Raw genomic sequence first — 14,527 nt, forward strand, 5'->3', positions numbered from 1 at the left:
AGGACACTGCTCCGTGTTTGTAGGAATGAGGCATTTCTCAGGAAACCTTTAACCCAAGAGGAAAGAGCCAAGAGGAGGGTCTCAATGTTAGAGGGCATGGAAGACCAAGACCCCAGAATACAGGGGAGTCACACCTAGACAGTTTTCCATCTGCTATCGGACTTAGCCCCAGGGAGAGCTGGCAGGCTGAGCACATCCTCATGTATTCTTCAGGTTTCTCAGGGACTTAACAGCCTTGGCCTAAGAACAACAGAAAGAGGTAAGTAAAAAGAGTGCCAGTCTTTGATAGATATGAAGGTGGGGACCCTGAATGAGGAATGACGAAAGGACCCAGTCAGAAGAGTGGGGTTTCTGTGAAGTCTGGCTCAGGCCATCAACCCTTAGAAGTCCAAAACAGTTCTGGTTCGATGTGGCTAATCCTGGCTTCCAGTTGGAGGGTCCCAGAAGGGGAGTATCTTGATTCAATGGGAGAAGCTTCAAGTTAGCAGAGAGTAGAGTCCCTTGCCTGGTCAGGTATCTGACCAGAATCTGAACAAGAATAATGGAAGCACTTACCCCAGAGCAGAGAAGCCCCACAAATTCTCCAATGCTGTCAGCCCTGAGATGCCCAGGACAGATGTTTGAGGTAGAGGAACCCCCCTCAGTCTCCCTAGACAGTATTATGGAGATGAGGACCCTGGACTGGTGGGACAGTTACAGATCTGCAGAGAGAAAACCCAGGCCTTAACAAGAGTCAAAGAAAGTATTAACAGGAGACCTGCAAAACCAGAGGGAGACAAATAGAATTCAGTAAATTCTTAGCCCTGAGAGACCCAAAAGAGCTACTTGTGAGTGGTCCCCTCATTCCACCAGTGTGATCTCAGGGAGGGCAAGGCCTTCTCTAGCAAGATCAGACCCCAGTTCTGCAGAGTGGGTAATCTTGACCATAACCGGCCTTAAGGTGAGGACCATCAGTATAATGAGAGGATCTCTCCACCAAAGAGGGAGGCTCACAGAGTGGTGCCCCTCCTGACAAGCAGAGATGCTCAGAGCAGCGCCCTGACTCCCCCCACTAGGGACTCAGGGAGGCAAAGGCTTTGGGGGCTGGAGAACTCAGGTTCATAGGTGTACGCGTCCCGGGCTCTGCACAAGGAGGACTCAGAGACCGATGAATATTGAGCTACCAGGGTTCCCGTAGCACGCTGCCCCTGCCGTTATCCCTGGGAGACCTCACGTATGACCTTACGCAGCTCCCCTCCACTTCCGCTTTGAAGGCGAGAAGCTCAACCGACAGCCGCAGCGACCGTTTGGCGGAGAGTTAGTGTCCAGGACTCGTTCGGAACCAAGGTGAGGACCTGAATGTAGCTGAAAGGACTTTCCCAACCCTCCCAGTAATAAAAGTGACCCATCCACATCCCACCCCTGTGATATGGCTCTTGTGGGCCCCTCAGAGCTATCGGCTGAATGCGGTCTAGCGTGTCTCAGGCGAAGGCGTTGGTCTGTGGGGGTAGGCCCGGACCTACCCGCGCAGGAGCTCTAGGTCCTAGATAACAGCCCTGAGGGCCAATGAGCAGACTTTGACACCGCAAGGGGCCCGCAGTGAGCGGCTCCCCTATACTGGGCTCTAGGAGGCCCCGGGTAGAGCTGGCCAACTGTGGTGCCCTGTGGTGTCCTCTGGAGGTGGTATCGGGGAGGTGAGAGCCTTGCTCTAATGGAAAACCCAGTTTAACAGAGGGACCTAGTTCCCAACAAGATTCATGGTTGTGACACTGAGTGAGGATGGGGGCCCCTCCCATAAGAAACGGGGCCGCATAAAGCGCCAGCCCGGTTTTCAGGCCTGGGAGAATCGGACATTTTGACACTTCCCAGGTCATTTCAGGGAAGTGACAGACCAGGTCAAAGGGGGCAGCCTCAGGTTGGCAAGCGAGGGTTTCGGGTTTACCAGGTGTCATTGTGAGAAACTCGGAGGCTATGGGAATGTTCCACACCACGTCATTCTGACACATCCTCCGTGTTGTCATCCCTGACAGACCTCAGGGATACATGTCAGTTCCCACTGCAGGCTAATGGGGAATTAAGGGTCTTGGCCTGAGGGGAGTGGCCAGCAGAGGGAGAAATCTTAGCCTCTGTCATGAGTCAAATGTAGACCATGGTTGCTTCTATGTCCTGGCTATTATAAATAGTGCTGCAATGAACACTAGAGTACAAGTGTCTTTTTCAGTTACTGTTTCCTCAGGGTATATGCCCAGTAGTGGAATTGTTGACTCATGTGGTAGTTTTATTCCTAGTTTTTTATGCAAAGTGAATTAAGTCAGAAAAAGGAAAGCCAATATCATATATTAATGAATATATATGGAATCCAGAAAGATGGTACTGATGAACCAATTTTCAGGGCAGCCTGGAAATGCAGACATAGAGAACAGACTCATGGGCACAGTGCGGGAAGGAGAGGGAGGGGCAGATTGAAAGAGTAACATTGAAAACACACACATTACCATATGTAAAATAAATAACCAGTGGAAATTAGTTTTACGACTCAGGGAGCTCAAAGCCAGTACTCTGACAGCTTAAGAGGGGTGGGATGGGGTGGGAGGTTGGGAGAGAGTTTCAAGAGGGAGGGGACATACAGTATACCTATGGCTGATTCATATTGATGTGCAGCAGAAAATGACACAATATTGTAAATAAATTTATTTTTAAAAAGACATATAGAAGAAAAGAGAAGCAAAAAAACATATTTTAGACTTTGAATTGGGATCTTGTGTGGGACCACAGGAACATCAACCTGCCTGCAACAGCTTCCATTCTTAGGAAACGGTGTTTGGTAAGATGAGGTCATCTTCACTTCCTCCTGTTGGGACACAGGGTGGTTGGCTTTTACTATCACACAGGCATCAGTTCAGGAGAAAGTAGAGGTTCTCTACCAGGAGCCCAATTGAGGAACCTGAATGAGGACTCAGAGCATCTGTCCCAACCCTTGCATTTCAGCCCAGGAAATCTCAGGGAAGGGCTGTGAGGCTGAGCATCTACTTCACTGCTTTATACCAAGTCTAGGGGAAGGGAAATATCTAGTCTGAAGGTGCAGCCATCAGTTAGCAAATGGATAATAGTGCCCAACGTTTTTTTTTTTTTTTTTTTCATTTATTTTTATTAGTTGGAGGCTAATTTCTTTACAATATTGTAGTGGTTTTTGTCATACATTGACATGAATTAGCCATGGATTTACATGTGTCCCCCCTCCCACCTCCCTCTCCACCCAATTCCTCTGGGTCTTCCCAGTGCACCAGGTCTGAGCACTTGTCTCATGCATCCAACCTGGGCTGGTGATCTGTTTCACCCTAGATAATATACATGTTTCGATGCTGTTCTCTCAAAACATCCCACCCTCGCCTTCTCCCACAGAGTCCAAAAGTCTGCTTTATACATCTGAGTCTCTTTTTCTGTTTTGCATATAGGGTTATCATTACCATCTTTCTAAATTCCATATATATGTGTTAGTATACTGTAATGGTCTATATCTTTCTGGCTTACTTCACTCTGTATAATGGGCTCCAGTTTTATCCATCTCATTAGAACTGATTCAAATGAATTCTTTTTAATGGCTGAGTAATATTCCATGGTGTATATGTACCACAGCTTCCTTATCCATTCGTCTGCTGATGGGTATCTAGGTTGCTTCCATGTCCTGGCTATTATAAACAGTGCTGCGATGAACATTGGGGTGCACCTGTCTCTTTCAGATCTGGTTTCCTTGGTGTGTATGGCCAGAAGTGGGATTGCTGGGTCATATGGCAGTTCTATTTCCAGTTTTTTAAGAAATCTCCACACTGCTTTCCATAGCAGCTGTACTAGTTTGCATTCCCACCAACAGTGTAAGAGGGTTCCCTTTTCTCCACACCCTTTCCAGCATTTATTGCTTGTAGACTTTTGGATAGCAGCCATCCTGACTGGCGTGTAATGGTACCTCATTGTGGTTTTGATTTGCATTTCTCTGATAATGAGTGATGTTGAGCATCTTTTCATGTGTTTATTAGCCATCTGTATGTCTTCCTTGGAGAAATGTCTGTTTAGATCTTTGGCCCATTTTTTGATTGGGTCATTTATTTTTCTGGAGTTGAGCTGGAGGAGTTGCTTGTATATTTTTGAGATTAATCCTTTGTTGCTTCGTTTGCTATTATTTTCTCCCAATCTGAGGGCTGTCTTTTCACCTTGCTTATAGTTTCCTTTGTTGTGCAAAAGCTTTTAAGTTTCATTAGGTCCCATTTGTTTATTTTTGCTTTTGTTTCTAATATTCTGGGATGTGGGTCATAGAGGATCCTGCTGTGATTTATGTCAGAGAGTGTTTTGCCTATGTTCTCCTCTAGGAGTTTTATAGTTTCTAGTCTTACGTTTAGATCTTTAATCCATTTTGAGTTTATTTTTGTGTATGGTGTTAGCAAGTGTTCTAGTTTCATTCTTTTACAGGTGGTTGACCAGTTTTCCCAGCAACACTTGTTAAAGAGGTTGTCTTTTTTCCATTGTATATCCTTGCCTCCTTTGTCGAAGATAAGGTGACCATAGGTTCGTGGATTTATCTCTGGGCTTTCTATTCTGTTCCATTGATCTATATTTCTGTCTTTGTGCCAGTACCATACTGTCTTGATGACTGTGGCTTTGTAGTATAGTCTGAAGTCAGGCAGGTTGATTCCTCCAGTTCCATTCTTCTTTCTCAAGATTACTTTGGCTATTCAAGGTTTTTTTTTATTTCCATATAAATTGTGAAATTATTTGTTCTAGTTCTGTGAAAAATACTGTTGGTAGCTTGATAGGGATTGCATTGAATCTATAGATTGCTTTGGGTAGTATTGCCATTTTGACAATATTGATTCTTCAAATCCATGAACACAGTATATTTCTCCATCTGTTTGTGTCCTCTTTGATTTCTTTCATCAGTGATTTATAGTTTTCTATGTATAAGTCTTTTGTTTCTTTAGGTAGATAGACTTCTAAGTATTTTATTCTTTTTGTTGCAATGGTGAATGGTATTGTTTCCTTAATTTCTCTTTCTGTTTTCTCATTGTTAGTGTATAGGAATGCAGGAGATTTCTGTGTGTTAATTTCATATCCTGCAACTTTACTATATTCGTTGATTAGCTCTAGTAATTTTCTGGTAGAGTCTTTAGGGTTTTCTATGTAGAGGATCATGTCATCTGCAAACAGAGTTTCACTTCATCTTTTCCTATCTGGATTCCTTTTACTTCTTTTTCTGCCCTCAGTGCTGTGGCCATCACTTCCAAAACTATGTTGAATAGTAGTGGTGAGAGTGGGCACCCTTGTCTTGTTCCAGATTTCAGGGGAAATGCTTTCAGTTTTTCACCATTGAGGGTGATGCTTGCTGTGGGTTTGTCATATATAGCTTTTATTATGTTGAGGTATGTTCCTTCTATTCCTGCTTTCTGGAGAGTTTTAATCATAAATGGATGTTGAATTTTGTCAAAGGCTTTCTCTGCATCTATTGAGATAATCATATGGTTTTTATCTTTCAATTTGTTAATGTGGTGTATTACACTGATTGATTTTCAGATATTAAAGAATCCTTGCATTCCTGGGATAAAGCCCATTTGGTCATGGTGTATGATTTTTTTAATATGTTGTTGGATTCTGTTTGCTAGAATGTTGTTAAAGATTTTTGCATCTATGTTTATCAGTGATACTGGCCTGTAGTTTTCTTTTTTTGTGGCATCTTTGTCTGGTTTTGGAATTAGGGTGATGGTAGCCTCATAGAATGAGTTTGGAAGTTTACCTTCTGCAATTTTCTGGAAGAGTTTGAGTAAGATAGGTGTTAGCTCTTCTCTAAATTTTTGGTAGAATTCAGCTGTGAAGCCATCTGGTCCTGGGCTTTTGTTTGCTGGAAGATTTCTGATTACAGTTTCGATTGCTGTGCTTGTGATGGGTCTGTTAAGATCTTCTATTTCTTCCTGGTTCAGTTTTGGAAAGTTATACTTTTCTAAGAATTTGTCCATTTCATCCAAGTTGTCCATTTTATTGGCATAGAGCTGCTGGTAGTAGTCTCTTATGATCCTTTGTAATTCAGTGTTGTCTGTTGTGATCTCTCCATTTTCATTTCTAATTTTGTTAATTTGGTTCTTCTCCCTTTGTTTCTTAATGAGTCTTGCTAATGGTTTGTCAATTTTGTTTATTTTTTCAAAAAACCAGCTTTTAGCTTTGTTGATTTTTACTATGGTCTCTTTAGTTTCTTTTGTATTTATTTCTGCCCTAATTTTTAAGGTTTCTTTCCTTCTACTAACCCTGGGGTTCTTCATTTCTTCCTTCTCTAGTTGCTTTAGGTGTAGAGTTAGGTTATTTATTTGACTTTTTTCTTGTTTCTTGAGGTAGGCCTGTAATGCTATGAATCTTCCCCTTAGCACTGCTTTTACAGTGTCCCATAGGTTTTGGGTTGTTGTGTTTTCATTTTCATTCATTTCTATGCATATTTTGATTTCTTTTTTGATTTCTTCTATGATTTGTTGGTTATTCAAAACCGTGTTGTTTAGCCTCCATATGTTTCAATTTTTAATAATTTTTTTTCCTGTAATTGAGATCTAATCTTACTGCACTGTGGTCAGAAAAGATGACTGGAATGATTTCAATTTCTTTGAAATTACCAAGACTAGATTTATGGCCCAGGATGTGATCTATTCTGGAGAAGGTCCCGTGTGCACTTGAGAAAAAGGTGAAGTTGATTGTTTTGGGGTGAAACGTCCTATAGATGTCAGTTAGATCTAGCTGGTCCATTGTGTCCTTTAAAGTTTGTGTTTCCTTGTTAATTTTCTGTTTAGTTGATCTATCCATAGTTGTGAGTGGGGTATTAAAGTCTCCCACTATTATTGTGTTACTATTAATTTCCTCTTTCATACTCATTAGCGTTTGCCATACATATTGTGGTGCTCCTATGTTGGGTGCATATATATTTATAATTTTTATATCTTCTTCTTGGGTTGATCCTTTGATCATTATGTAGTGTCCTTCTTTGTCTCTTTTCACAGCCTTTATTTTAAAGTCTATTTTATCTGATATGAGTATTGCGACTCCTGCTTTCTTTTGGTCTCCGTTTGCATGAAATATTTTTTCCAGCCCTTCACTTTTAGTCTGTATGTGTCCCTTGTTTTGAGGTGGGTCTCTTGTAGACAGCATATATAGGAGTCTTGTTTTCGTATCCATTCAGCCAGCCTTTGTCTTTTGGTTGGGGCATTCAACCCATTTGCATTTAAGGTAATTATTGATAGGTATGGTCCCGTTGCCATTTACTTTGTTGTTTGGGGTTCGCGTTTATACAACCTTTCTGTGTTTCCTGTCTAGAGAAGATCCTTTAGCATTTGTTGAAGAGCTGGTTTGGTGGTTCTGAATTCTCTCAGCTTTTGCTTGTCTGTAAAGCTTTTGAGTTCTCCTTCATATCTGAATGAGATCCTTGCTGGGTACAGTAATCTAGGTTGTAGGTTATTCTCTTTCATTACTCTAAGTATGTCCTGCCATTCCCTTCTGGCCTGAAGGGTTTCTATTGATAGATCAGCTGTTATCCTTATGGGAATCCCTTTGTGTGTTATTTGTTGTTTCTCCCTGCTGCTTTTAATGTTTGTTCTTTGTGTTTGATCTTTGTTAATTTGATTAATATGTGTCTTGGGGTGTTTCGCCTTGGGTTTATCCTGTTTGGGACTCTCTGGGTTTCTTGGACTTGGGTGGCTATTTCCTTCCTCATTTTAGGGAAGTTTTCAGCTATTATCTCCTCGAGTAACTTCTCATGGCCTTTCTTTTTGTCTTCTTCTTCTGGGACTCCTATAATTCGAATGTTGGGGCGTTTCACATTGTCCCAGAGGTCCCTGAGGTTGTCCTCATTTCTTTTGATTCTTTTTTCTTTTTTCCTCTCTGCTTCATTTATTTCCACCATTTTATCTTCTACTTCACTTATCCTATCTTCTGTCTCCGTTATTCTACTCATGGTTCCCTGCAGAGTGTTTTTGATCTCATTTATTGCATTATTCATTTTTAATTGACTCTTTTTTATTTCTTCTAGGTCCTTGTTAAACATTTCTTGCATCTTCTCAGTCTTTGTCTCTAGGCTCTATTTGTAACTCCATTTTGTTTTCAAGATTTTGGATCATTTTTATTATCATTATTCTAAATTCTTTTTCAGGTAGATTCCCTATCTCCTCCTCTTTTGTTTGACTTGGTGGGCATTTTTCATGTTCCTTTACCTGCTGGGTATTTCTCTGCCTTTTCATCTTATTTAGATTGCTGTGTCTGGAGTGGGCTTTCTGTATTCTGGTGGTCTGTGGTTCCTTTTTATTGTGGAGGTTTCACCCAGTGGGTGGGGTTGGACAATTGGTTTGTCAAGGTTTCCTGGTTAGGGAAGCTTGTGTCAGTGTTCTGATGCATGGAATTGGATTTCTTCTCTCTGGAGTGCAATGGAGTGTCCAGTAATGAGTTTTACAATGGGTCTATGTGTTAGGTGTGACTTTGGGCAGCCTGTATGTTGACACTCAGGTCTATGTTCCTGCGTTGCTAAAGAATTTGTGTGGTATGTCTTGTTCTGGAGCTTATTGGCTCTTGGGTGGTGGTTGGTTTTGGTGTTGGTATGGAGGCTTTTGGATGGTCTCTTATTCCTTAATGTTCCGTGTAGTCAGGAGTTTTCTGGTTTTCTCAGGTTTTGGGCTTAAGTGTCCTGCCTCTGGATTTCAGTTTTATTTTTCCAATAGTCTCAAGACTTCTCCAACTATACAGCACTGATGATAAAACTTCTAGGTTAATGGTGAAAAGATTCTCCACTGTGAGGGACAACCAGAGAGGTCCACAGAGTTACATGAAGAATAGGAGAGGGAGGAAGGAGATAGAGGTGAGCAGGAGGAGAAAAAGGGGGACTCAAGAGGAGAGAGACAGGTCTACGCAGTTATCTGTTCCCAAAGTGTTCTCCGTAGCCCAGACACCCACAAAGATTCACAGAATTGGATTGGGAAGAGAAGGGGAAAGGAGGAAATAGAGGTGTTCTGAGGTAGAAAACAGAGAGACAAAAGTGGGAGAGAGTATCAACACACTCCTGAATAGAAATGGGAACTGAATATTGGATTCTTAAATGTCCAAAATTTATATCACATACTGAAAAATAAAGATTAAAAATCTGGCATAGAGGTTAGACTCTTTGAAATACAATATTTAAAAACAAAAACATTAAAAAAATTTAGAAATATATATGAAGTTCGGTTTAAAAATAGGGCTCTCTTTTTTTTTTTTGCAAGGTTATAGTGAAGTGAAAACGAAAACTAAGGAATAATAGAGGAGTATTAGAGGACTTTAAAAGGAAATGGGAGAGAAAAACAAGAAAAAGAAAAAAAAGAAAAAAGAAAAAAAAAGTTTTTTTTTCCCTGATTAAAAAAATTGTAAAAATATATGAAAATGAAAGTTGAGGAGTAATGGGGAAGTAAAAGGAATTTTAAAAGAAAATAAAAGAGAAAAAATTAAAAAAGAAAGAAAAAAAATTTTTTTAATTAAAAAAAATATATACATATATATCTAGGAATTTCTCTGGCGCTATTGTGGTCAGTGTAGGTTCGGTTCAATTTCAGATAGCTCCTCTTTCCAGCTTACACTTCTCAATATCTATAGGCCCCTTCCGGTGTTACCTTCAGGGATTTTAATCTGTTGCACTGGTCCTTTCTGAAGCGGTTCCCTTTGTTTATTTGGCTTCTGTTTGCCGTCTCTTCAGTGTCTAATTTCTGCCCTGACACAGGCGGGTGGAGGTGATCTCTTATTTAGGTTCGCTAGTTCAGTTCAGTCCTGCTACGGGGAGGGTGGGGCGCTGCAGACAGATACCGCTCTGTGTGGATAGCACTCACCGTGTTCCAGCCACACTGGGTTTGCCCCGCTCGCGGGTGTCTGTGCTTTCCCCATCTACACTGCTCAGGCTCCTGGCTGCTCTATATGGAGCAGGCCCTGCTTTGAGTGCGGTTCCAGTTTTCGGGTACTCCACAAAAGCACGGATTCGGTTGCGCCTGCGTTTTGTGCCTTCCCTGGCCTGAGCAGCTCAAGCAGCCAGAGGCTTGGGCACACTCTTCCCCGGATGCGGCGCACCTTTTCCTCCGGGCCCCAGCGTGCGCCGGTCAGATGCCTGCGGCTTGTGTTTGTTCTCAGGTGCTGGCCTCTAGCCGTGACCCTCCCGGCGGCAGATGTACACCATCCAGAATCTCAGGAAGTCTTTAGACAGAAACCGGAGGCCTGTTTGCAGTGTGGGAGGGGGTGGCTTCTCTGGGGCTGAATTTGCCCCTTTCCCTTCCCCCCTGCCTCCTACCTCCAGCGGGGATGGGCCGGCTCTTCTCTGGAGTTTCTCAGTCCCTCTGTTTCGCGAACAGCCAGCAGTGTGTTCCGGCCGGTTAATTTTCTCCCTTGCTATCCCACAGTTTAAAAGAGCTCCCTCCGATTGCTCTCAGGGCCTTTGGGCCCGGTCCTTACCCTAAGCAATGCCCCCCGCTCCTCTCCGTTCCGCCCCCACTTGTTGGTGGCCGGTGTGGGCGTCTGGGGTACTTTTCTGCTGGGAGTTGCTTTTAGGCACATAATCTGTGGGCCTTATTTAATTTTTCCTCCCAGTTAGGTTGCCCTCTGAGATTCGAAAACTTCCCCCAGACCCGCCAGCGCGAGGGTTTCGTGGTGATTGGAAACTTCCTCTATTAAGACTCCCTTCCCGGGACGGCTCTCCGTCCCTAGCTCTTTTGTCTCCCTTTTTATCTTTTATATTTTGTCCTACCTCCCTTCAAAGACAATGGGTTGCTTTTCTGGGTGGCTGATGTCCTCTGCTAGCGATCAGAAGTTGTTTTATGAAATTTACTCAGCGTTCAATTGTTCTTTCGATGAATTTGTAGGGGAGAAAGTGGTCTCCCCATCCTATTCCTCTGCCATCTTGGCTCCTCCCCAGTGCCCAACGTTTTAAGGAGCCAAGGTAAGACCATGAATGATGATCCCAGTGAGCTCAGGATAGGAAAGACCCTACTGAGCTCTCAGCACTGGGTATCCCCTCAGAAGGAGGTGGACTGAGGCATCCCTTCACTTGCTTCTGGATAATGTGGAGGTCTAAAGTGTCTGCATCAGAGTAGCAGAGGGAAGGGTGCCCAGGCTCCGCCAGGACTTGATGTAATAATACTGGAAATGAGCTGAGAGGACCCCACTGCCAGCACCTGCTGTCACCTCAGTAAATCCAAAGCAGGGCTGAGAGGATGCAGAGGAAAAATCTAAGGCCTCTGTTCTTCCTCTGTGGGATTCTCAGGGGACACGCTGACCAGGAAAACAGGAGCCTTGTGGGTTCCTAGGGCAGTGTCCTCAAGGACGCCTGCAGAGGCGGCCTTTGATTAAGCCAAGGTAGAATCTCCCTGTTTTAAGGTGCTCATGTCACCTCATTCTCCATCCTTCAGGTGCCCCAATCACCTGTCTATTGGCCCAGACTCCTGCCTACAGTCCCTGAGCACGGCCGTCATGCCTCGTGGGCAGAAGAGTAAGAACCGTGCTCGTGAGAAACGTCACCAGGCCCGGGCTGATACCCAGGGTCTTCATGATCAGGCCACCACATCTGGGGGAGGAGAGCCCACCTGCTCCTCTCCTCCTGATTCAGAGAGCGCTCCCTCAAGCTCATCTGCTGCTGGCACCCCCAAAGGGCCTCAGGGAGCCCAAGGCACCACCAGTGCTGCTACAGGTGCTATACGCAAAAGATCTGGTGTCGGTGGCAAAGCACGCTCAAGAGCTGGTGCACGTGGCAAAGCATGCTCAAGATCTGGTGTAGATGCCGAGGGCCAAGTTCAGGAAGGTGAAAATTCCTCCCAGGCCTCAGCTGCTGCTAAGAGCTCTCAAACAGATCTTCTGACCAGGAAAGCAGGGATGTTGGTGCAGTACATGCTGTATAAGTATAAGTTGAGGGAGCTCATTAAGAGGTCAGAAATGCTGAAGGCAATCAATAAAAGGTACAGGGAGCAATTCCCTGAGATCCTCAGCAGGGCCTCTGAGCGCATGGAGCTGGTGTTTGGCCTGGTGCTGAAGGAAGTCAGGCCCAACAGTCACTCCTATACCCTGGTGAGCAACGTAGATCTCAGCGACAGTGAGTCTATGAGAGGTGACCGGGGGCTGCCGAAGAATGGTATTCTGATGCCTCTGCTGGGTGTCATCTACCTGAATGGCCGCCGCCTCTCTGAGGAGGAGGTCTGGAAGATCCTGAATTTTCTGGGCATCTATGATGGAAGAAGGCACTTCATCTTTGGAGACCCCCGGAAGCTCATCACAGAAGATCTGGTGCGGGAAGAGTACCTGGAGTACCACCAGGTGCCCGGCAGCGATCCCCCTCGCTATGAGTTCCTGTGGGGTCCTAAAGCACTCACAGAAAACTGCAAGATGAAAGTCCTGGAGTTTTTGAGCAAGGTCAATGATTTGGTCCCTGATGCCTCACTGCCGCATTGTGAGGAGGCTTGGAGAGAGGAAGTACAGAGCACTGGAGCCAGAGCTGCAGCCAGTATTGGCCTTTCTGCCTCAGCCAGTCATGGCACTTGTGCCTCAGCCAGTGCTGGCCCTTCTGCCTCGGCCAGTGCTGGCCCTTCTGTCTCGGCCAGTGCTGGCCCTTCTGCCTCGGCCAGTGCTGGCCCTTCTGTCTCGGCCAGTTCTGGCCCTTCTGCCTTGGCCAGTGCTGGCCCTTCTGTCTCGGCCAGTTCTGGCCCTTCTGCCTTGGCCAGTGCTGGCCCTTCTGTCTCGGCCAGTTCTGGCCCTTCTGCCTTGGCCAGTGCTGGCCCTTCGGCCTCGGCCAGACCTGGCACTTCTGCTGCAGCGAGGGCTGGCACTTCGGTCTCGGCCAGGGCTGACATGTCTGCCTCTGCCAATGCTGGCCCTTCTCCCTTGGCCAGTGCTGGCACTTCTGCCTCAGCCAGTGCCCACTCCAGGGCCACATCCAGCCGCTCATCTTGCCCCTAGTGTGGTCTGAAGCCCATTCTTCACTTTGTGGTTGGAAAAGCCTGTCAACCTGTGTTCCTGATATGCATCAATTACTTGTTGACTTTTTATTCCTCAATTTTTTATTGTTACTTTTTTCAACAAAGTTTATTTTAGGTTCATGATAGAAGTATATGAATTAAATGGGTCACATGCAGTTTGCTGTTTGTCAGATTTAGGATTAAGAGTTCTGTTTTTTGAAATACATATTGGAAATCCTGAAATCATTTTGTGATCCAGGATGAGAACAACTACACTTTAGGATAAGGATATGCTTGGAAATGTGAAAGACACCACACTAATAGAGGCTCAGAACATTGATACATTAGTAGAGAGCTGAAAGTGTGTCATTTTTCAGTTTGCTTTACTCTGTTTAGTTTGCCTTTATGTAAATGTGAAAGATATATACTTTGATCAGATTATATTTTTCAAGAATGTTTGAGAATATAAATTATAGCAATTGATTTATACGTGGTTCTTCTTTTACACAAACATTAATTGAGCATCTGCTCTTAAAACTTCATGCTTGTACTGGCAATGTTTAGTCAAAAAAAAAAAAAAAAACATTGCATGCCTCTGCCCATGCAGTTATAGTTTCTCAGAGAAGCTGTAATTATTTGGAAGAGGCTGAGTTACTCTCTAAATCAGGAAGAACAAGAAAGAAGCAAGGTAAAGGGGGGGTGGCGAGAACATATTACTTTGGTTTCATTGCTAAGCAGAAGTTTGGCTGATTGGGGAAGTTGGATCATTTTTTGTTTTGTATTTTCTTCAGTTGGAACACTGCATAGTCCATGACATCTCTTAGATGCCAAAAAAAAAAAAAAAATCCCAGCTGATGTAACATCTGAGGTCAAGATAATCATAGTAATAGCTGCCATTGCCCCTGATGTCTCAACAGAGACAGGTGTCGTGCCCGATGCTTTCCAAAGGTATATATATTCTACCAGTCCGACCAGACAGAGCTTATCCAACTCACTTCACAGTGGAGAGCCCGAGGCTCATAGTTAAGAGTTTGGTTTTGTGCTGAAATACTTAAGGCTGGTAAATAACAGAGCTGGGACTAGACTCCTGCCCTAAACTACTTTAGCACTCATACTATTCTCTCCCCACCCTGAGACATACCTTTGTCTTTTTCTTAAACAAGTACTTTTAACATTTGACATTTCATTTCCTTTTCCTTATTTATGACTATTTATTTGGCTGTGCTGGATCTTACTTGCAGCACGTGGGGTCTACTTACCTGACCAAGGGTCGAACCTGGGGCCCCTGCAGTGGGAGCCTGGGTTACTAGCTACTGGACCACCAGGAAAGTCCCCACCCTGTATCTTTTATTTCAGTGTTTTTCTCAGTACTTCAAAATTTGTCCTAAGTGATAAAAAAAGAATGCCCTTGTGCTCAAGCTACTGGATTGGAATGTGTAGCCAGAGGAGTAAGGATACCAAATATATTTAACAAAAAGTACAAATACCTTATTCATTACTCACAGATAAATGAAAGAGACAGTATTCGGTGCCAGTATAATCATGTACATTGGCCATGTTAGATAACCTCTGAAGACCAG

The 14,527-nt window shown here is 44.0% G+C and overlaps 2 protein-coding genes across 2 annotated transcripts in view; both read left to right on the top strand.

Moving 5' to 3' along the window:
* Nucleotides 1-1,246: 1,246 nt before the first annotated feature.
* LOC110123266 (uncharacterized) overlaps nucleotides 1,247-14,527 on the top strand; it is a gene marked incomplete at its 3' end in the record, with an annotated part of 58,513 nt that continues 45,232 nt past the window's right edge. The window contains 1 exon segment of the mRNA XM_070461787.1: nucleotides 1,247-1,326.
* Nucleotides 1,253-13,243, top strand: LOC139033136 (melanoma-associated antigen B2-like). Its single transcript, XM_070461845.1, has 3 exons — nucleotides 1,253-1,326; nucleotides 11,412-12,690; nucleotides 12,877-13,243. The coding sequence occupies exons 2-3, from the start codon at nucleotides 11,473-11,475 to the stop codon at nucleotides 12,946-12,948; spliced, it is 1,290 nt and encodes a 429-aa protein (XP_070317946.1). The 5' UTR covers nucleotides 1,253-1,326; nucleotides 11,412-11,472; the 3' UTR covers nucleotides 12,949-13,243.

This window comes from Odocoileus virginianus, chromosome X (assembly GCF_023699985.2).
Source record: "Odocoileus virginianus isolate 20LAN1187 ecotype Illinois chromosome X, Ovbor_1.2, whole genome shotgun sequence".
Taxonomy (NCBI): Eukaryota; Metazoa; Chordata; class Mammalia; order Artiodactyla; family Cervidae; genus Odocoileus; species Odocoileus virginianus.

Coding starts and splice junctions, on each gene's coding strand:
- LOC139033136 (XM_070461845.1), top strand. CDS start 11,473: ATGCCTCGTGGGCAGAAGAGTAAGAACCGTGCTCGTGAGAAACGTCAC. Junction 12,691..12,876: donor GCCCTTCTGTCTCGGCCAGT/TCTGGCCCTTCT, acceptor CCTTCTCCCTTG/GCCAGTGCTGGCACTTCTGC.